Source organism: Pteropus medius, unplaced genomic scaffold (genome assembly GCF_902729225.1).
Source record: "Pteropus medius unplaced genomic scaffold, Ma_sr-lr_union100, whole genome shotgun sequence".
NCBI classification, from domain to species: domain Eukaryota; kingdom Metazoa; phylum Chordata; class Mammalia; order Chiroptera; family Pteropodidae; genus Pteropus; species Pteropus medius.
The window spans coordinates 2,151,875-2,172,872 of NW_024354875.1; the positions used below are offsets into that span (position 1 = coordinate 2,151,875).

Here is a 20,998-nt window from a genome sequence, read left to right on the forward strand (position 1 = left end):
GTATCATATATATATTTTTCTGCATTATATGCCCTTTTCTGTCTCACATTTGTTTTATACATTAGTATGTTACAAAAATTTTCTAAATTGTCTAGTATGGTTCTAGTTTTTTGTTTGTTTGTTTGTTTGTTTGTGAATATTCAGCAGCACTCTCATAACCTTAGGAAAACACATTGGGACGAATTCCAGAAAACCAGAAAACTAAACCGGTAATAATAATCAAACACCTGTGGATCCAACGCAGGAGATGGTAGAAAAGAAGCACAAGGTGATATCCTAGCAGTTGACCAAGAACACAAACATCTCAGATTGGAACAAGTAATGATTACAGCAATGAATAACAGCAATGTCGTAACGAATGGGAGGAAGTAATTGGGAATACTCGTTATAAGATACTTGGGCAACAGGTGAAGTGGTATAAAACATGTTGCAATATCTTAGCAACAATTAAAAACACGTAAAAAAGAGGTACGATTGATATGTCAATAGAAGAGATAAGATAGAATTATGTAATATGTTAAACAAAACCAGAGAAAGCAAAAAAAGAGGAAAAAAGAAACAAAGAACAAATACAATGAATAGAAAACAGTTACAAATATGATAGATATTAATCTGTCAATAATTACTTTTTTCTTTGTTTTTTGTTTTTATCTTTCTTGTTATTTTTCAATAATTACTTTCGATATGAATGACCTTACTACTCCAATTATAAAACAGAGATTATCAAAATGACTAAAATTTTCTTTTTAGTTTATCTTGTCAACAAAGAAGAGCCATTGAATATAAAGACAGGTAAAGAACGGAGAAAGAGATATCCTGTTAACACTAATTGAGAAATAGGTAAAGTAGCTATTTTATTTCCAGACGAAGAAGAGTTAGAACAAGAAAAATTATGAAGGAGAAAGAGGGTTTGTTTTCCAAGAATACTTAACAATATTTAATATGTATTTACCTAAACACACAACATAAAATTATTTAAGGCAAAACTGATAGAACTGCAAGTAGAAATAACAACTCCACTATTACAGTTCGATAATTCAACACATTGTTTTAGTAATTTATAGATCTAGCAGGCAGAGAATCAGTAAAAATATGGCTCACATGAACATCGTTGTCAACCAATTTGATCTATTTGATATTTTATAGAATACTCCAAGATACAACACAAAACACAAAACACAAAACACACAACTCATCAAGATTACAGGGAGACTCACTTTCACCAATATAGACCACATTCTGGGTTATAAAACAAACCATAACAAATGTAAAAGAAGAGAAATCATAAAACGTATGTACCCAGACAACAAAGGTACTAAACTAGAAATCGATAACAGAGAGATAGATAAAAAATCCTCAAATATTTGGAGATTGAAAATATATTTGTAAATAACAAATGTGTCAAAGGAGAGGTCTCAAGAGAAATTTTAAAATTGCTTTAACTAAATGAAAATGAACATACAATTTATCAAAATTTGGTGATGCATGAAAAGCAGTAATTAGTGGGAAATATATTCTGTTAAATACATGTATTGGGAAAGAAGAAAGATCTAAAATTAAAAATCTACGTTTTCCACGTAGGAAACTAGAAATAGAAGAGAGTGCACGCGCGCGCGCGCACACACACACACACACACACACACACACACACACGAGCAATTTAAGCCTAAAACAGAAAAAAGGAAATTAAAAAAAATCAATAATATTGACAAACTTTTACCCAGACTAACCATAAACAATAAACAGATAGATGATAGGTGATAGATAGATAAAGACACAAATTATCAATATCAGTGAAAGAAGGATCATCACCACTAATCTCCTAGATATTAAAAGGATAACAAAAGAATACTATGAACAAATCTATGTCAACACATTTGGTAAATTCAAAAAATTGGCCAAATCCTTGAATGTCACAACAAAACTCACACAAGGAGAAATAGATAATTTAAATAGGCTTACATACTTTAAAAAAGAACTGACTGAATAATTCATAACTTTGAAAAACATAAGTATCAGGCCCAGAGAGTTTCACTGGTGAGTTCTACTAAACATTTAAGGAAGAAATGATACCAGTTCATCAAAATCTTGTCCAGAAAATTAGAAGCAGAGGGAACACTTCTTAACTCATCCTATGAACCCAACAATACTATAACACCAAAAGCAGATAAAGACAAACCACAGATCAATAACTCTCACAAATATTGATGCAAAAATCTTCAACAAAATATTAGCAAATTCCATCCAATAATATATAACAAATTATATTCATGACCAAGTGGAATTTATTCCAGATATGCAAGGCTGGTTCAATATTCCAAATCAATCAATATAATCCAGCATATTGAGGCTAAAGAAGAAAAATCGAATGATGAGATCAACTGATGCAGAAAATTCTTTTGACAAAATTTAACACTCATTCATGTAAAAACTCCCAGCAAACTGAGAATAGACAGAAACTTCTTCGACTTGAGAAAGAACATCCATAAGAATAAGAAAACTACTAACTCTATCATACTGTTAAGAACTTGCACACTTTTCCCCTAACATAAAAACAAGAGAAAGATGTCCCATTTTACAACTCTTGTTGAATATTGTACTGGAAAGCATAGTAAAAAAAGAAAGGAAAGAAAGAAAGAAAGAAAGAAAGAGAGAATAGAGAGAGGAGGAGGGAGAGGAGGGAGGGAGGAAGGAAGGAAGGAAGGAAGGAAGGAAGGAAGGAAGGAAGAAAAAGAGAAGAAAAAAAAAGAAATTTAAAATGTAGAGTTTGAAATGGAAGAAATAAAACCGTCTTGGTTTGCAGATGACATGATTGTCTATATAGGAAATCCTAAAGAATTGGCCAAAAAACCCTCCTATGACTAACAAGTATAGCAAGGTCAAAGGATGCTAGGTAATATACAAATGTTAATTGTTTTTGTATATAACAGCATTGAAAAATTGGAATTCATAATTAAATAAAACAACACCATTTTTAATAGCATCAAAAATATGAAAAACCTAGGTTTGTATTTAATGAATTATGTAACAAATATGCAGAAAATTATTCTAGAAAGAGAAGATTTATTTTACAAGATAATAGTAACTATTTTAATGTGAATCTTCAAAGTGTATTCACAAACATAAAGTGCTGAGCTGAATGGTAAAGGGAAATTTGAGTTAAATGATTTGTTTTAAACATGGAAAACTTGAACAACATGATTTTAAATTCAAAAGTAACAACTCCAAAAATATAGATTAAAAATAAACCTAAGGGGTAACTGGCCGAGATGGCATACAAGATAGACGCTGTGCTTGCCTCCTCTCTCAATCACACCAAAACTACATCAAAATTTTGGAGCAACCATATGGAGAGGTCTGGTTGAACAGAAGTCTTATAACTGGGGACATACAGAAGAAGAGGCAAGTCGGAGGGGCAGAGACGCGAAATGGCCAGTCTCACAACAGCGTTTGATGGTCAAGAATTTGGAGGGTTATCTTGGCTGCAGAGCCCCCTACCCTGGCTCCAGCAGAGTGAGGGGTCCTGGCCCCACAACGGGATCCCAAAGGTTCCAGTGCCGGGGAGAGAGAAGTCCCCACAAGTTCTGACTATGAAAACCAGTGGAGATTGTGGCTGAGTGAGGCAGAGGGCTGTGAGAGTTGCAGACATTCCTCTTAAACGGCCCACGTCCTGACCTACTGCTGATGGCCTTGCTCGCTCTGAGCCCGAGGAGCGACAGGGATGTACAGGGAGACACTAAGCTGTGGGGCCTCCGGACGATGGCTGGAGGGGTGGCTTTCTCCCTGGCAGTATCTACTTTCCTTGGTTGAGCCTTCCCCTTTCTCAGCATGCAGATGCAGGCAGCTGCCATATCTGAGTCTCTACCAACTTGGGCAACACAGGTCACTCTGCCCAGAGGATTCCCTGAGACTCTGTCTCTCCCAACTTGCAGGCCTACCCAAGATGCCTCCAGTGGTTTATTCCAATCAAATGTCCTGGCTCGGCACATGCTGAGGACTTTACTAAAATCTCTCAAAGGCTCACAAAACCCAAAGAAGCAACCTCTGGCTTCAGTGTGCCCCGTACCTCTTGCTGAGCAGCCCCAAGCCCACCACTAGTGGCAGCCAGTCTCAGTTTTTGGCTTGGCCTCTTGAGGCACCTATAAGCCCAACATAGGTGGCAGCCAACTGCAAATTGCTTGGTGACTTTGACCAGGTGGCCCCAGAGGTGCACAGGCTACAGATGAACTTGGGGCCCCTCCCAGGAGGCTCTTGGGCTGGCACACCCAGTGGCCTGCTTCGCTTAGCGACAGAGTGAGAGCACCACCCAGGGCTGCATCTGAGGAGAAAACACCTGATGGCAGACTGGGCAGGCACCAGAGCCCTGCTAAAGTGGATCCTGTTCCATAGGGTCAACCTGTCACTGGCCAACCCTCACAACCAATAAGCCTAAGGCTCAATCCCTCTCATCGAAGTGCAAACAGTAACCAAGGCTCAACTATATCAGGAAGGTACACACAAGTCACACAAGGGACATACCTTGAGTACCTTGCTCAGGCGACCAGGAAGACTGTGCCACTGGGCCTCATCGAACACCTACTATATAAAACCACTCTACTAAGATTGGGAGACTTAGGAATTCTACCTAATACATAGAAACAAACACAAGGAGGCAGCCAAAATTGAAAGACAAAGGAACATGTCCCACATGAAAGAACAGAACAAAGCTCCAGAAAAAGAACTAAACAAAGTGGAAACAAACAATCTACCAGATACAGAGTTCAAAACGCTGGTTATAAGGATGTCGATGAAGTTAGAGGAAGAGTAGATGATCTCAGTGAGAATTTTAACAGAGAGAGAAAACATAAAAATGGAGATGGGAAACATGAAAGGGAACCAGTCAGAAATGAAAACTACAATATCTGAGATGAAGAGAGCATTAGAAGGAATTAACAGATTGGATGAAATGAAGGATCAAATCAGCAATTTAGAGGATGGGCTACTGAAGGACACCCAATCAGAACAGAAACAAGAAAAAAGAATCCAAAAAAATGAGGATAATTTAAGGGGCCTCTGGGACGACATCAAGCATTACAACATTCAAATCCTTGGGGTGCCAGAAGGAGAAGAGAGAGAACAAAATTTGAAAACTTATTTCAAAAAAATAATGACTGAAAACTTCCCTAACCTGGTGAAGGAAATAGACATACGAGTCCAGAAAGCATAGAGAGTCCCAAACAAGATGAACCCAAAGAGGCCCACACCAAGACACATCATAATTAAAGCGCCAAAGTTTAAATATAAAGAGAGGATATTAAAAGCATCAGAGAAAAGCCAATTTTTCAACAGAAACTTTGCAGGCCAGAAGGGACTGGCACAAAATCTTCAAAGTGATGAAAAGCCAGGATCTACAACCAAGATTACTCTACCCGACACGACTATCATTTAGAATTGAAGGACAGATAAAGAACTTCCCAGACATGAAAAAACTAAAGGAGCTAATCACTACCAAGTTGGTATTACAAGAAATGTTGGAGAGACTTCTTCAAGAAGAAAAATAATATGTATGAAATAAGTCACAGGGATGTAATGTACAGCATAGAGAATAGAGTCAATATAACTACAGTGACAGGTGGTTACTAGACTTATTGTGGTGACAACTTTGTAAGGTATGTAAATGTCGAATCCCTATGTTGTACACCTGAAACCAATATACTATTTTATGTCAACTACAATTAAAACAAACAAACAAACAAAAATAAACTTAAGAAATTGGAAATAGCCCTGGTTGATTGAAGTCAGACCCTATCATGCCTTATAAAATAATGAAAAATAAAAGGAAGACATAGCTTGCATTTTCAGAGAAAAGGAAAACAATAAGAAGTATAAAAGTTGAAAAAAGGAAAAAAGAATAAAAAGTATTATTTAAAACATCAAATGTAAATGAATGATATGATGATGATATCGACCGGCACGGGGTCAAAAATGGAATCCGACAAGAGAGACAGGAAGACAGGTGCCACAAAAGTTGTTGAAATCAATAGGCAAGTTATGGTAAGTGTAAACAAAATCAGTGGTGCTCCTATTCATACAATAGCAAAATTCAAAAAACAAAATAATGGGACAAATGCTTTATATACATTGAAAAACATTCATCTCTAGTTTTTGACTCTTTCCATATGCAAAAATGAGCAAAATATATAGGCACTGGAGAACTTAGCAAAAAAGAAATATTATTTTGTCTATGGCCATGCTATCCTGAACAAGCTCGATCCTGTCTAATCTTGGAAGCTAAGCAGGGTCGAGCCTGGTTAGTACTTGGATGGGAGACCACCTAGAAAGACCAGGTGCTGTAGGCGTAAAAAAAAAAACAAAAACAAAAAAAACCCAAGAGATTGTAAGCTGACAAGGTCCTTGCAATCTGTGAGGTCAACCAAGGGTTGCCTTGCCAAAAAAAAACAAAGTGTGTGTGTGTGTATGTATATCCATATATATATAATTTAATCTTGTGTCCTAAAAACAGGGAACACAATTTTTTTTCTAATATTCTGGAACTGTATATCAATATGGAACAGTATAACTTCAGTCATTAAAGAAGTCTCGCAAAGTTAACAATTGGTAGAAGCTGAACAGGCTTATGTAAAAAAAAAAACACTGAAATTTTTATAAAACAAAACTAAAATCACTGTTGGGTGAAAGATGAAATGGAACTTGAGGTTAGAGGATATTTTGAAAAAGAAGGAAAAAATAATAATGAGATGAGCTAGAGAATGGAATAAGAATGTAAAAATAAGAATGGAATGGTTGAATATTAGAAAACCTCTTTGTATAATTTATCACAACAATAAACAAAAGCAGAAAAAGTATATAATTGTATCCATAAATAATTTTAAAAGGGAATTTGAAAACACCTTAGTAGCTATTTTCAGAAACACTATATGATATAGATGGAAGCTAACACACTATAGTCTCCAAAAGTAGTAAATACTACAGTAAACATTGAAATGACAAGGTCATGAAAATTAAAAAAAAAAACAAAAAAAACAGTGATGCCTACCATTACTACTATACATATGTTTTGGCTAATACAATAGGATAAGAAAATGAAGTCATTTGTATATTACTAAAATAAAATACATTATATGTTTTATGATTATACAGAGAGAAACCCTACAGACCTAACTAAAATCTCTAGAAACTAGAAAAGAATTTGCCAAGGAACATGAATAAAAACATAAGTATATAAAACTTACAGATTTTATTTGCAATAATATATATTGAAAAGAAATAATATTTCAAACATAATAAAAAATATACATGCATGTATTTATAAACAACTGAAAAGTATGAACCTATATGAAGGAAACTATAACGTCTTATTAAAGAAAATTAAACAAAACCTAAGTAAATGAGACGTGGAAAGTGTCCCCGATTAGAAAAACATAGCAATTTTAAAATGTCAATCCTTCTGAAATTATTGTAAAACTGTGGTGTACTTGCAATTTATGATCACATTGAAACTGGAAAGTAATTTAAAAATTTGTAGGACAAAACAAATATCTGAGTCAAGCAAAGCGTAAAAGAAAGTGGGTAGAGGTTGAAAAAGATAGAATTTCTAGATGTTTTCTTCTCAGAGGTATCACCCATTTCAGAACAAAACATCAAAGCAAAAATAAAAATACTCGGCCTGCCCCTGTCTTTGGCATCTTAGTCCTTTCTCTTCCTCTTACTCCCTTTATCAAGATCACTGGAGGAAGGACCCAGGCCGCAGCCGGAAATGGGAACAGGCCCAGAGAGACAGCACAGTACTCAGTGTTTACACATAAGTCTGTTGTTTATACTGAATTTTATATTTGCTAAAGTACCTTTAAAATGACCTAGGTGAAGATAGAGGAGGCCTGAGGGAAAGAGAGGGTTCAGAGGTCACAAGAAAATAACAAATCGCTGCCTCAAAGCCTCAGAAGGGACAGCCGACTCCAGATGGGCCCGCGAGCCGAGCAGCAGCGTCAAACAAGAGTCCTGTGGGCTGTGACAAGCTGGACTCTCACGCGCAGCTGTCCTGCTGCAGCTTAAATGCGATTCCCTCATTACATAGTCCTGCATTTCATTACCCTGCCTGTGAGTGTGCTTGTAAAGCAGGTCTGAGGAAAAGGTTTAGATGAGTGTCTGATGACAGACACTAAACTGCAACGTGGCCAGAGAGAAAGTTACAGGGAGATAGACTGACCTGGCGATGAGGCTGCCACCTCCACAGGCCATCTTTCGGTCCCAGGACCTGCCTGGCTTCTGATACCTCCAGTTCCCCTCTCCCAACCTGGGTCCAATGTGGCTGTCCAGCCCTGAGCAGGAAGTCTGTGAACCAACCCCCTCTGGAGGGCTCCACCCAAATGGAGAAAAGAGAAGTGAAAGCAATTTCCTCTGTGTTGTCAGACGCGGTCTCCCTCCTCCTGCAGCTCTGTGGGGGATCTGAGCCTTCCTGACGTGTGGCAGCAGGAGTGGAGGACAAGGCATGGCAGTCACAGCCCGGAGGCCAGGGGAGGAGTCTCCAGAGGGGGGAGCAGGGCCAGCTCCCAGGAGTCCCCTTGTTTGTGCAAAGACACCGAAAACATCTGTGGGAACCTCGCTGCCACAACCTTCTAAGAGTGAGGCAGAGTTTTCGGAGTTTGCTCTCCATGTTCAGAAACAGGGCTGGAGAAGCACTTACTCTAGAGTCATGCTGTCCACATTTTTCCCCTTGAATCCAACTTCCTCTGGATGTGAATAGGGGTTCTCATCCAGTTACATTTATGGTACAGGGGAAGGTTCTACCCTCTCTCCACTTCTGATCTTTCTTCCCCAAAGGAGTGAACGTCAGTCTCATTGGGACAGATTCCAGGACTCCGATGAGGACGACTTTACCAGTGGGCAGTGTCCGTGTGTACCACGTGCTGCACACACGGGGCCCTCTCCCTTCCTCTCCCTCCTCCCCTCACTTGGGGTAGGAAAGACTAGTACTCTGAGCCTCTGCTGGGCACGGCTGTCCTCTGCTCCTGGCCTCCATGGGACATGGGGCCCAGACAAGTTCTGACACAGATGACGTTAGCCTTTTCTAGTGTCCACTCTCTCTCCTTCTCTGTCCCTGAGCAGTAGGCAGACCAGGTAGGACACCGTCATGCTGGGTGTTGGCATAAATATGCCTATGGGAGGTGGGTGTGTGTAACTGATTGGAGCAGCCCGAGGCCTTCTGGCTAAGCCCAATCTATGATTTGGACTTAGGGATCCTTTTGGGTCACACATGTAAGCCACATCCCCTGATCCAGCTTTTATCAGGAAGAAAGCTAGTATTTTGAACTCCATCTGTCTCATCTTTTTGTCTGTCATTTTGGAACTCAGGTTGGGAGACTTATGGAGTATTTACAGAATTGGGGGTTCCTCTTTGTAACTTTCTTTTATGGGAGGATTTTTCCCTCGCTCCCCAGAAAGCATAATTGCCTTAGCTTATTTGTCTCTGCTGATCAGGAAGAAAATGGGCTTCCTACCAGAATCTGGCCCACCCCATGCAAGTCTGTGGCTGCCCTCACAACCAGACAATAACAAGCAGGAAATAGCTCGTGCTAGCTGCTTCTGAGTTCTGATTTCCCTCCAGTGTTGTACAGCTTTTGTTTGTTACAAAAGTCTCAGGCGTTGTTCTCTGATTTGCCCAGTTTCTAGCTGTTTTCTGCAAGAAGCCAGTTTGTTCGGAGCTCAGTCCTACAGATCGAAAGCAGAGTTTTTTGTCCTCACTCGCGAGCAGCAGACCAGAGCTGCCCACTCCCAGGCCCAGCCCTGCTCCTGGAGACCCCAGTGCCCCTGAGCCCCCTGCCTACCCAAGAGGGAGAGACGCAGTGTGCAGGGCATCGGGGGCTCACCTTTGTTAGGACATACACAAGGCAGACTGTATACACTTGGTACTTCTGTGCTCACGGGAGCACAGACACATGTCTAGAGTAGACTTGTTTCATAAAATAAGAAAACAAATAATACACCTGGAGAAAAGATGTGAATTACTATGGAATTTCAGCTGGAGTTTATAGATGAGACATAAAAGTTGTTGCCGAAAAACCTAAGAATATTTCTTTGTTAAAGGAGGAGGTCGAGGTATGGTTGTTGAATCTGTTTTTTTGTTTCAAGGACTTATTTACACAGTCATCTATTTCCAAGGGATTCAGGCCACAGCTTTCCCTCTGCCTCTTTCCTGTTCTAAATTTGCTGTGTGTGTAACTAAGAAGAGCACCTGACTGTATATAATAGATAGTTCAGGTCATGTTTTTACAATGGTAATTAGCATCCTTTTGTTTTAGCTTGAAGAAGTCCCTTTAGCATTTCTTATCAGGCAATTCTAGTAATGATGAGCTTCCTCAGCTTCTGTTTGTTTGAAAGGGTCTATTTCTCCTTTAATTCTGTAGGACAGCTTGGTTGAGTACTAATCTTGGTTAACAGGTATTTTCTTTCAATGTTTTGAATATGTCTTCCCACTCTCTCTTGCCCTTCCATGGGCCTGTTCAGAAATTCATGGACAGTTTTATGGGGGCTTTCTTGGATGTGACAAGTTACTTTTCTCTTGCTGCTTTCAATATTCTGTCTTTGTCTTTGACTTTTGACAAGTTAGTTATAAAGAGTGTTGGTGTAGCCCTTTTCAGATTCAACCTATTGGGTCCTTTGGGCTGTAAATATATGGATGCCCCTTTCTCTCCCCAAATTCTGGAGTTTTCAATTATTGTTGTTTTAAATAGACTTTGTGTCCTTTCTTTTTCTTTTCTCCTTCTAGGAGTCTTATAATGCCTATGTTTCTTCTCGGTAATGTCTCCTAAGTCCTCCAGGCATTCTTCACTCTTTTCCATTCTTCTTTTGCTCCTCTGACTGGATAATTTCAAATAACCTATTTTCTAGTTCACTGATTTTTTTCTGCTTTATTGAGCCTGATGTTGAAGCTCTGTGTTGAATTCTTCAGTCCAGTCATTATATTCTTCAGTTCTAGGATTTCTGTTTGTCTATCTTTTTGATGATTCATTTTTCTTTGTTAAACTTCTCATTTTGTTCATGCATTGTTTTCCTCATTTAATTGAGTTGTCTGTCTGTGTGTTCTTATAGTTTGCTTAACCTCTTTAAGAGAATTATCCTAAATTTGTCAGACGGTTTATAGATCTCTATTTCTTTAGGGGCAATTATTAGTTTTTTAGTTTCCTTAGGTGGTGTCGTGTTCTCCTTATTCTTCGTGACTCTTAGTTTCTTTTGTTGGTACTAGTGCATTTGAGTAAACGGTCTCCTCTTCCAGAAGTGACAGGTTAGTCTAAGCAGGAAATGACCTTCATCGGTCAGCTCAGCTTTGGGTACTGAATGGAACCGCTGGTAGTAGCATCCGTGCAGGTGGGGAATGTTATCAGGGTCTCGGGTGGGTGAGGCCACTGCTGTGCTCTGAAGTTGAGGGGTGGATGCTGGCTTTGTGGTTGGTTGGGCCACTCGAATGGGCAGAGCTGTCAGCACTACAATCAGATGCGGCCACTTGCTTGGCTCCGCAATCACCTCTGGTCTTGCGAGGTTCCTGGGATAGTGCCAGTGGTTGGATGCTGTGATTGGGCAATGTTACAGGGTGGACCCTTCAATAGCTCCTGTTTGGGTGAAGTTTCAGGCTATCCTCCTCAGCCTGATGTTCCCACTGGCTGGACACCATGTTTAAGAGGGGCCACAGGCAAGATTTCACTGTCGGATGGGGCCTCAACCTGTGCTGTTACAAGGCAGGGCAGAAGTCTTTTGCCTTAATTTGGCGGGGCTGCGGGTTGCCTTCACAATCAGTGAGGCCACTGAACGTGCTCTGCTGCTGGGCAGGGATCTTGGCCACATTCTGGTTGAGAGAGGTCTCCAGCTGTAACCTGCAGTTGGGAGGTACTAGAGACTGTTCCACTTTGGGCAAGATTCTCTCTAGTTTCCTTCATTGGGTGGGTTTCAAGCTATGTGCTGATTGGGTAAGGTCACTAACTAAGTTCCTACATAGGTGAGGTCATGGACTGTTTTGGCAGTTAGAGAGGCCAATAGGCTGTGCTCTGCTGTTGGGCAGGGCTAAAGACTGGGTTCTGTGGCTTATTGGTACCATAGGGTTGTCTCTGTAGCTGCCAGATTTCCTGGATGGCCAGGACCAGGAGCTACACTCAGCAGTTGGATGGAGCTGCAAAGTTGCTTTACCCCTTGGGTGGGGTGCTAGAATGGGCTCAATGGTTGGTATGACCTGACCGGGGACCCAAATCGGTCAGAACTGCCAACCAAACCCTCTGGTCACATGGGACCACTGGCTCGGCTCTGCAGAAGTGCGGAGCCACTAGATGGGATCTCTGCTTAGGGACCACGCCAAGCACAAATGTGGTCCCTCCCCCAGGTCTGAGTGCTGGTTGCTGCAAGCCCCACCCTCGCCTAAATCTCTAACAATCATCTAGTAGCAATGAACCACTTAGCTTTTCCAGAAGCCAGACCGCTGCATCAAATGGAGATGTAAAGGGGATTTCAACCTTTGCATCCTTAAGTCTTTGCAGGTGGTACCAACCTCTGTCATTCCCTCCTTCCCTAAGAATAGGATATTGCTTTCAAGTTACTATTTTTACCATAATAATAATTACGGTAAAATTTTCAGGGTCTCTCCTTGGACTTTCTGAAGACAGTCATTGGTGTTTCATAGGTTAAGAAACAATAGGCTAAAGAACCAGTTCGGTGAACCACTATGTATGTCCTGATTATACATTTGGGAACTTGGGAAATGACTGCTTTGTGGCTCCGTGGATCAGCTGGACTCACTGTTAGATGGACATTACCTTACCTCCATACACTCTACTCTAACAGGGGCCAAGATGGTGATTTGGGTCCACAGATATCAGCACCAACTCAGATGCTGTACCAACAACACTTAAAAGATCTATTTTCCTTTGTCTGGCATATGGTTACTTGAATAAATGGCCATAGATTCTTTTGGTGAAGAATTCAGAGAATCATTACTGTGTACATCTGCAAAGTTTCTTATGAGACCTGCAATCATTTCTGTCATCAGGTTCTAGGTCCAAAAATTTGCTCAGGCCTGGAAACTGGGCAGAGGATCTTGACATTTTATTCAGTGGCTCACCTTAGCTATCCGATTATCTATTTTAAATTTCTTTTGAAGATATACATGAAATAATATTCTTGTTGGCTGTTCAAGTGTCTTGCTTTAACAAAACCACATCCTATTAGCTATCTCTGTAGGTAAATGTGGGCTCGACGCCCCCCGCCCCTGCCCGGTGTCATTCTACCTTGCTGTTTGCAACAGACATTGTTTTATCTAGCTCTGCAAGTTAAATTCTGTCACCTACTTCTATTATTCTGGAATCTAATCATTTTATTTGCTACTGGGGAATTCTATTCTGTAAAACATTTCTACATTACTGCAGCCCACAGAGGACAGCTCCTGTTGAGAAACTCAAGGATGCTGGTGGCTCCTCAGCAGTGTGTTCCTTATCACCTTGTTTATTTAGTGTCTTTGAGGCCTCCTGAGAACACGGGCACCAGAGGAATGGGTTCTCCAGTTGTAGAGAGTACAGACATGCCATCTTCCTTAGACTTTCAGGTGTACTTTTTCTATAGTCTGCCCTGGCAGGTCTAGTATCTCTATTTCTACTTTATCTCGTGTGCACTGTGGCTTATAGCAAGCCTCTAAGAGCCTCCCAAGAGGATAACAGAATCATCACCTTGGTCTCTGGTAGGCTAATTAAACTTTGTGGCACAGGAGAGTGTACCCTTCCTTTTCAGTTTCATATTCCTCCGCTTATGATCCAGGTTCTATTTCCAAACACCATCTCCTGACACCTGCTGGCACATTTTGGCCAGTCCTGCAGCTCCATTGAAATAAAAACCTTCTCCTCATCTAACAGCCCCACCTAGGACTTAGGCATTGAGTCATCCTGAGAGGACTCTGCATAATCTTATTTCAAGCAAGGAGGCTAGGTAGTAGCCTGTCTTCCAACAAGGGACAGGGGTCTCTTTTGAAGGCCAGTGGTTTCAGGGGTTTAGAATTCAGAGTTCTCAGATGCATCGACCTAGAAAGCCATGTTCTGAGTTTTAGGGCTTCATGCTTTCTTTGGCACCAGAAATCATTCTGAGCTTAGAATTCAGTCTGCTCTGAAGTACTGCCATTGTTAAAATTAAAGACTGTGCCAGGCCTTTTTTACTGTGTGCCTTCTAGCTGCAGATAGAAGAGGTTTTTTTTCTCTATGTCATGATTAATAAATTCAAACCTGTTATTTACTCTTTTCAACACATCAGTGTAGCTTCGAAATAGCCACCCAAATCCACAGTTCTTATAGTTACTATTTCTTCCTTTGTAAATGTCAGAGAATTGTACCACCGAGTGTCCTCATCCTCTATATCTCATCCAGTTTCCTACAGGTGAAATTTTGGCAATGGCAACGTTATAGCACCCCAGGGACATCAATATTCCACCTGTCACCATCTGGCCGGACAGTGATCCAACTCCAGAACCCCATCCTTAGGGCCTCCTTGCTAGGACCATTATCTTAATTTGGGTTTCCTAAAAGCAGAGCCTGAGATGAAGTCTTTTAAGGAAGTGATTTATTGGGAGAGTTCAATTAGGAGAAATGGGGCAAAGGAAGCAGGACGTGTGGTGGGAAAGCGAAGTAACAACGTGGTGGCCACAACTAGAGACTAGTTGCAGCCTGATCCCTGGGAGAACACAGGAGCATGAATCACTCCACACATTGGTTCTGCCCAAGGGAAGTTGGCCAGCCCCCAAGCCAAAGAGGTGTAAACTCCAGGTGAAGTTGGCTTTATTTGGCCAAAGTAAAAACTTAGGGGCGGAGTTGCATCAGCCGCCAACCCTTACAGCAGCTGGAGGATGAGAAGGCTGTTCCCAGAGGGGATTCTCCGGTACCAACAGCATTCACTGTACCAGTGAACTGTTCTCATTTGTTTCCTGAATAGCAAACACTTCCTTGAAACTCTTCTCAAATTCTGCCTCCAGTCTAAGTCCCATTAGGCCAAAATCATTGTACTGAAAAAAAAATGACAAATGTAATGACACTCATCATTAGTGTTTAGACACATTGCAGTTGAGAAGGATCGCCTTAAACGCGTAAGCTACATTAATCAGGTTAAGATTAAAAACTCACGGGGCCAAGAGTAACTTCTGCTTTTTAAGTGCACAATTATTTCTTAAAAACTAGACAGAAATGGGAAATCATTACCATACCCAGGGATTTTTACTCATTGGGTTTCGGTTGTTCATTTTAGTGAGAATTAGAAAACTAATCTATGTTCTTTGTAACAATTCAAATAGCACAGAGTTTCCAAGCATAATCAGTGATCTTCCTTTCACGCTGTCACTTCTAGTTCCCTCTGGTGACCCCTGTTAACTATATAGGACATTCACAAGCAAAGGAATCTGGAGTTTGGGATTCCTGAGCTGTTTGAGTGAGCATATTAGGGGAGAGAGAAGCAGCACAATATGACTTTAGGACGCAATTCTTTTCTCTTTAGGTTTGGAGCAGGGAGAACTCTGCTCTTCTCACTGGGTCCTGTCACTTTTTATGAGGGGAATGAGCTCTCAGGGACCTGGGGTTCTGCTGGCAGGGATACCTCCCGACTCACTGTCACTCTCCATGGTGAGCTTAAAGCCTGAATTTAAAAAGTCACACACGTCCTGAGGGACCCTTGCTTGTATAGGCTTCCCACAGGAGGAGGGAAATGAAAATTTCCCAGCACCAGGAAATGAAGGCAGAGCGACTCAGTGCAAAGAAAGTAAGAAGGGAGCAGAAAGAGCCGCTTACCTTATAATATGCCCTGTGGTTCTGAAAGATGAGGCGCATGTCCCGCACGAACCCCTCCACCTGGGGGTAACCCTGCTCCTTTAGCCTCCTTTTGATTTTGTCCAGCCACATGGGTTCATTTAGCTTTTGAGAAGCCTCATTAATCTGGTGGGGAAAAAAATGTATCAATGAGAGATTACTAGCATAGTTTATCATCTGACTTCTGTGGATTCCCAGAAAAATCTAGCTAAAATACAAGATAGTTAATGACAGCTCTGACGCTCACTCCCACAGGCTCCAGATCGCAAATCCTACCAGTGCCCATGTCGAGGTCAGGAAGCATCCTGGCGCCCTGTAATCACGGTGTGTTATCGTTACTTACATAATAATAATACGGAATCTTCGCAAAAAACGAGCTCTCTGAATGGCAATAGACTTTCACAAGGAGGAATTCACATGCCTGCAAAAAAAAAAAAAAGAGAGAGAGAGAGAGAGAGAAAGAAAAGGAGGCTGTGAGTGAAAAGCAACTTGGAGAGAATGAGCCACGTGCAAACTCAGGCAGACGCATGACCACACCAGACTTTGGGAAATTTCCCCAAACACGTATGGCTCTAGAAAACAGTCACTTATGGCAGAGTTATTTTTTCTGCAAACAAGTTCTGGTGAGATTTCAGCGTGGTTGAGACATGGCACAGAAAAGCAGTCACCCTGCCCCCCTCACCCTGTGACTGACTTCTCACGTGTGCATGGAAAGGACAAGGCTTGGGGTTCAAATTGGACTCACCAACTGCTCCTCAGGCCCCATCTGCTTCTCCAGGATGTCAGATTCTCTGTTACACTTCTGACTTGCTGTATACGCCTTTATCCTGCAGAAGATGCAACTCCACAGGTCCCTGAGAGGTTGGACATAAGTAAGCAATGGTCAGGCCCCTGGAAACAGCCACCGTTCCTACAGTTGCCACCGTTTTCCTTTCAGGAACTGCTGACGGACAAGCCAGGGGATGAAGGGGACACTTCTCAGAGTCGCCAAGCCCCTCATGTGGGGTCTGAGATGACGACACCCCTCCCAGTGAGGGCAGCAGGAGGGGTTCAGGGGGTGGGAGAGCAGTGTCAGAGTGAGTGGTGGGCTTTCCTTTCCCCATCTCAGCTGCTGGGAGGACAAGGGACCCTGCCCATCAGGCCTGAGTGTTGGAAACGGCCTTAATGCCTGGGCACCTTGGGCTTCCGTCAACCAGTTGAGAATGAGCTGAAATGAGGGAACTAGACCAGGTTTCCTGCCTTTTGTGAATAAGCATAGAATATAAACCATTGGCATTTCCACCCCTGTGAACAGGGGTCCGTGCTGGAAAATGTCTAGGGAAGGACAGGAGCAGTGTGCAGGCAAAGGAGCCAGCCACTGGCTCCAGCCGCCCAGAGGGCAGAGAACACCACTCACCTGCCACTAGCATCTTTAAACAGCTCTCCAGATCGCACTGCTGGGGCCCTTACCACTGACCCTGCTCTTTCAGCATCAGGAAACAAGTCGGAACTCCACTAGGGGAGCGTGCCTGGCAGTGGGGGGTGGGGTAGGGTCCCTAATCAGGAGGGAGGGGCTGCATCTCACAAACCTCTCAGTTTCCACAGGTGGCAGGTGACAGTCCTCATGAAAGGATCTTGAACAAGTGTCACAACAAAACAGCTTTCCTCCATCATGACAGACCTCACATACATCTGAGTTTCTCTGCTAGAGGGTAAAACAATGTCCATATCACCTGTGAGAACCTGAAGGCCAGCACTATGGGAATCTAGAACTCAAAGCCTTTGTGTGAACCTACATGGACACTTACATGCTTCTCCCTGTGCTATTAAGGGACAGCATGGACAGCATATCAGAAAAAGGAACTGTGGGCTGCAATGAAGTTCAGAAGGAGGGATCTGTGTGTCAGACCAGGAAAATTTTCCCTATAAACCCAGTGATGCTGACACAGAAAGACTAGCAGTAGAACAAGAGGGTGATTTCATAAGAATCTGAATAATCTTAGTACGACGCAGATAAAAGAAGTTCCTGAAATAGTGTTAAGTCCATTTGTCTACACCTTAGTGATTAATATATTGGGTGGACAAAGAAGAAAGACGTTAATTAACAAATTTTTTTAGTCTTTTTCTGGGCTTTTGGGTGAAAATACTTGTATTGAGTGAACTGGGATTCTGATCATTTCTTTTGTTTGAAAAAAAATAGCCATATAGGAGGAAGTGCAAGCCCCAAGGAACATCTTGCCAGGAACTTCCACTCAGGGTCTGGGGGATCCTGAAGCACATCCCCAGTGGGGACCGAGGAGGCTCTAGCATGGAAACCTGGGGCCGTTTTCCTTTTCCTTGCTGCAGAGACTCACAGATTACCATCAGCATTCTCCCCAAAGTGGTGACCTCTCTTCTCAGAAGAACAAGGAAATAACAGATATAACCACATTGATCATATTTTTCACCGACTTATCTTTCAGGTTCTTTGCCCAGCTGCACATTAGAATCATCCAAGAACAGTGTAGAAAATACTAATGTCCAGAGATTCTGAATCAGTTGGTCTGGTTGGGGCTCAGGCATTGGTATTCCTCTTTGAATCATAAAATGGGTAATTTTGTGTATCAAAATCATCTGAGGATTTTTAAACAATCCTATTGTCTAAGTCACATCACAAATTGATTAAACTAGAATTTCCTTAATTAAGATCAGAGCAGAAATAAACAAAATAGTCTAAAAAACAATTAAAAATTTTTAAAAAACCTGATTCTTTGAAAATAAAACAAAGTGACAAACCTCTAAGAAGACTTGTCAAGAAAATGAGGAGACCCAAATAAATGAAATCAGAAAGGAAAGAGAAGTGACAACTACACCACAGAAATATTATAAGAAAATACTATGAACAATTATACACCAAGAAATTAGACAATCTGAAAGAAATGGATACATTTCTAGAAACATGCAATCTTCCAAGACTGAATCAAGAAGAAACAGAAAATCTGAAAAGCCTGATTCTTACTAATAAAATCGAATCAGTGATCAAAAAACTTCTAACAAATAAAAGTCCTGGGTGGCTTCACAGGTGAATTTTACCAAACATTCAAAGAAGAATTAACACCTATTCTTCTCAAAAAATTCAAGAGTAGAAAAGACTCCCAAGCTCATTTTATGAGGTCATCATTACCCTGATTCTAAAACCAGACAAAGACATTACAAAAAAAAATTAAATTATAGGCTGATATCCTTGATGAACATAGCTGCAAAAATCCTCAACAAAATATTAACAAGCTGAATTCAGCAACACATTAAAAAGATCATTCACCATGTTCAAGTGAGATTTATTCCTGGGATGCAAGATTCGTTTAATATCTGCAAATCAATTAATGCAATACATCACAAAAACAAAATGACATAAAAATCATGTGATCATATTATAGATGAAGAAAAAGTGTTTGACAAAATCCAGCACTTATTTATGATAAAAACTTACAGCCGTGGGAGTAGAGGAAACATACCTCAATGTAATAAAGGTCATATATGACAAACCCACAGCTAACATCATACTCAACAGAAAAAGTTATAAGTATTTTACTTAAGATCAGGAACAGGACAAGGATGTCTATTTTTACCACATTTATTGAACACAGTAGTGGAAATCCTAGCCACATCAATCAGACAAGAAAAAGAAATAGAGCACTTGAATTGGAAAAGAAGAAATAAAACTGTCATTATTTGCAGATGACATGATATTATATGTAGAGTACTCCAAAGATTCCACAGAAAACTATTAGACCTAAAAAGTGAATTCAGTAAGGTAGCAGTATACAAAATTAATATTCAGAAATTGGTTGCATTTTTATATACCAAAAATGAACTATCAGAAATAGAAATTAAGAAAACAATCCCATTTACAATTGCATCAAAAAAAAAAAAAATACCCAGGAATGAATTTAACCAAGGCGGTAAAAGACCTGTACTAGGAAAATTATAAAACATTGAAGAAAAATTGAAGAAGATACAAATAAATGGAAACGTATACCATGCTCATGGATAGGAAGAATTAATGTTGTTAAAATATCCATACTACCCAAACAATCTATAAATTCAATGCAATCTTTATCAAAGTACCAGTGGCATTTTTCACAGAACTAGAATGAATAATCCTAAAATTTATATGGAACCACAAAATACCCCAAGTAGCCACAGCAATCTTGAGAAAAGAACAAAGTTGGAGGCATCATGGTACTTGATCTTAAACTGTACTACAAGGCTATAGTAATCAAAACAGCATGGTACTGACATAAAAACAGACGCATAGATCAATAGAACAAAATAGAGAGCCTGGAAATAAACCCATGCCTATATGGTCAACTAACCTATGAAAATGGAGGCAAGAATATACAATGTGGTAAAGACAGCCTGTTCAATAAATGGTGCTGGGAAAACTGGACAGATACATCTAAAAAATGTCTGCAAATCAATTAATGACCACTGTCTTATACCATGTACAAAAATAAACTCAAAATGGATTAAAAACTTAAATGGAAGATCTGAAACCATAAAACTCCTACAAGAAAACATAGGCAGTAAACTCTCTGACATGACTCTCTGCTATGTCTCCTCAGGAAAGAAAAACAAAAGAAAAGAAAAAGTAAACAAATGGGACAACATCGATCTAAAAAGTTTTTGTACAGCAAAGGAAACCATTAACAAAATGAAAAGATAACCTGATGAATGAGAGAAGATATTGGCCAATAACACATCCTACAAGAAGTTAATATATAACGTTTATAAGAAACTAATACAATTCAACACCGAAAACAAACAGTCCAATTGAAAAATGGGCAGAGGATCTGAATAGATATTTTTTTAAAGAGGACATACAGATGGCCAGCAGACTTATGAAAAGATGCTCAAAGTCACTAATCATCAGAGAAATGCAAATTAAAACCACAGAGAAATATTACCTCACACCCTTCAGAATGGCTATCATTAATAAATCAAAAAACAACAAGTAGGGTGAGAATGTGAAGAAAAGGGACCCCTTGTACCTTCTTGGTGGAATCACAAATTGATGCAGCCATCAAGGAAAACAGTATGAAGGTTCCTCAAAAAATTAAAAATAGAATGACCTTATGGCTCATCAATTCTCTTTCTGGGTATTCATCTGAAGAAATCTTAACCACTACTTAGAAAAGATATATGCACCACTGTGTTCACTGCAG

The 20,998-nt window shown here is 40.5% G+C and overlaps 2 protein-coding genes and 1 pseudogene across 15 annotated transcripts in view; 1 reads left to right on the plus strand and 2 right to left on the minus strand.

Annotated features, from left to right (window-relative positions):
- The window catches only part of SP140L (SP140 nuclear body protein like), a 47,160-nt gene extending 38,713 nt beyond the window's left edge, over window positions 1-8,447 (minus strand). For all 6 annotated transcript variants that reach the window (XM_039855925.1, XM_039855924.1, XM_039855922.1 and 3 more), the window contains exon 1: window positions 8,207-8,447. In XM_039855925.1, the coding sequence (XP_039711859.1) occupies window positions 8,207-8,238 (32 nt within the window). In that variant the 5' untranslated portion in view covers window positions 8,239-8,447. The remainder of the gene's footprint in view (window positions 1-8,206) is intronic.
- On the plus strand, window positions 6,220-6,338 carry LOC120597438 (uncharacterized; annotated as a pseudogene).
- Window positions 8,448-14,567: 6,120 nt separating the features above from the next.
- LOC120596907 (nuclear body protein SP140-like) overlaps window positions 14,568-20,998 on the minus strand; it is a 56,011-nt gene continuing 49,580 nt past the window's right edge. For all 9 annotated transcript variants that reach the window (XM_039855445.1, XM_039855439.1, XM_039855441.1 and 6 more), the window contains 5 exons: window positions 17,384-17,499; window positions 16,561-16,669; window positions 16,159-16,236; window positions 15,798-15,941; window positions 14,568-15,022 (listed from right to left, as the gene is read on the minus strand). In XM_039855445.1, coding sequence (XP_039711379.1) covers window positions 14,912-15,022; window positions 15,798-15,941; window positions 16,159-16,236; window positions 16,561-16,669; window positions 17,384-17,499 — 558 coding nt within the window. In that variant the 3' untranslated portion in view covers window positions 14,568-14,911. The remainder of the gene's footprint in view (window positions 15,023-15,797; window positions 15,942-16,158; window positions 16,237-16,560; window positions 16,670-17,383; window positions 17,500-20,998) is intronic.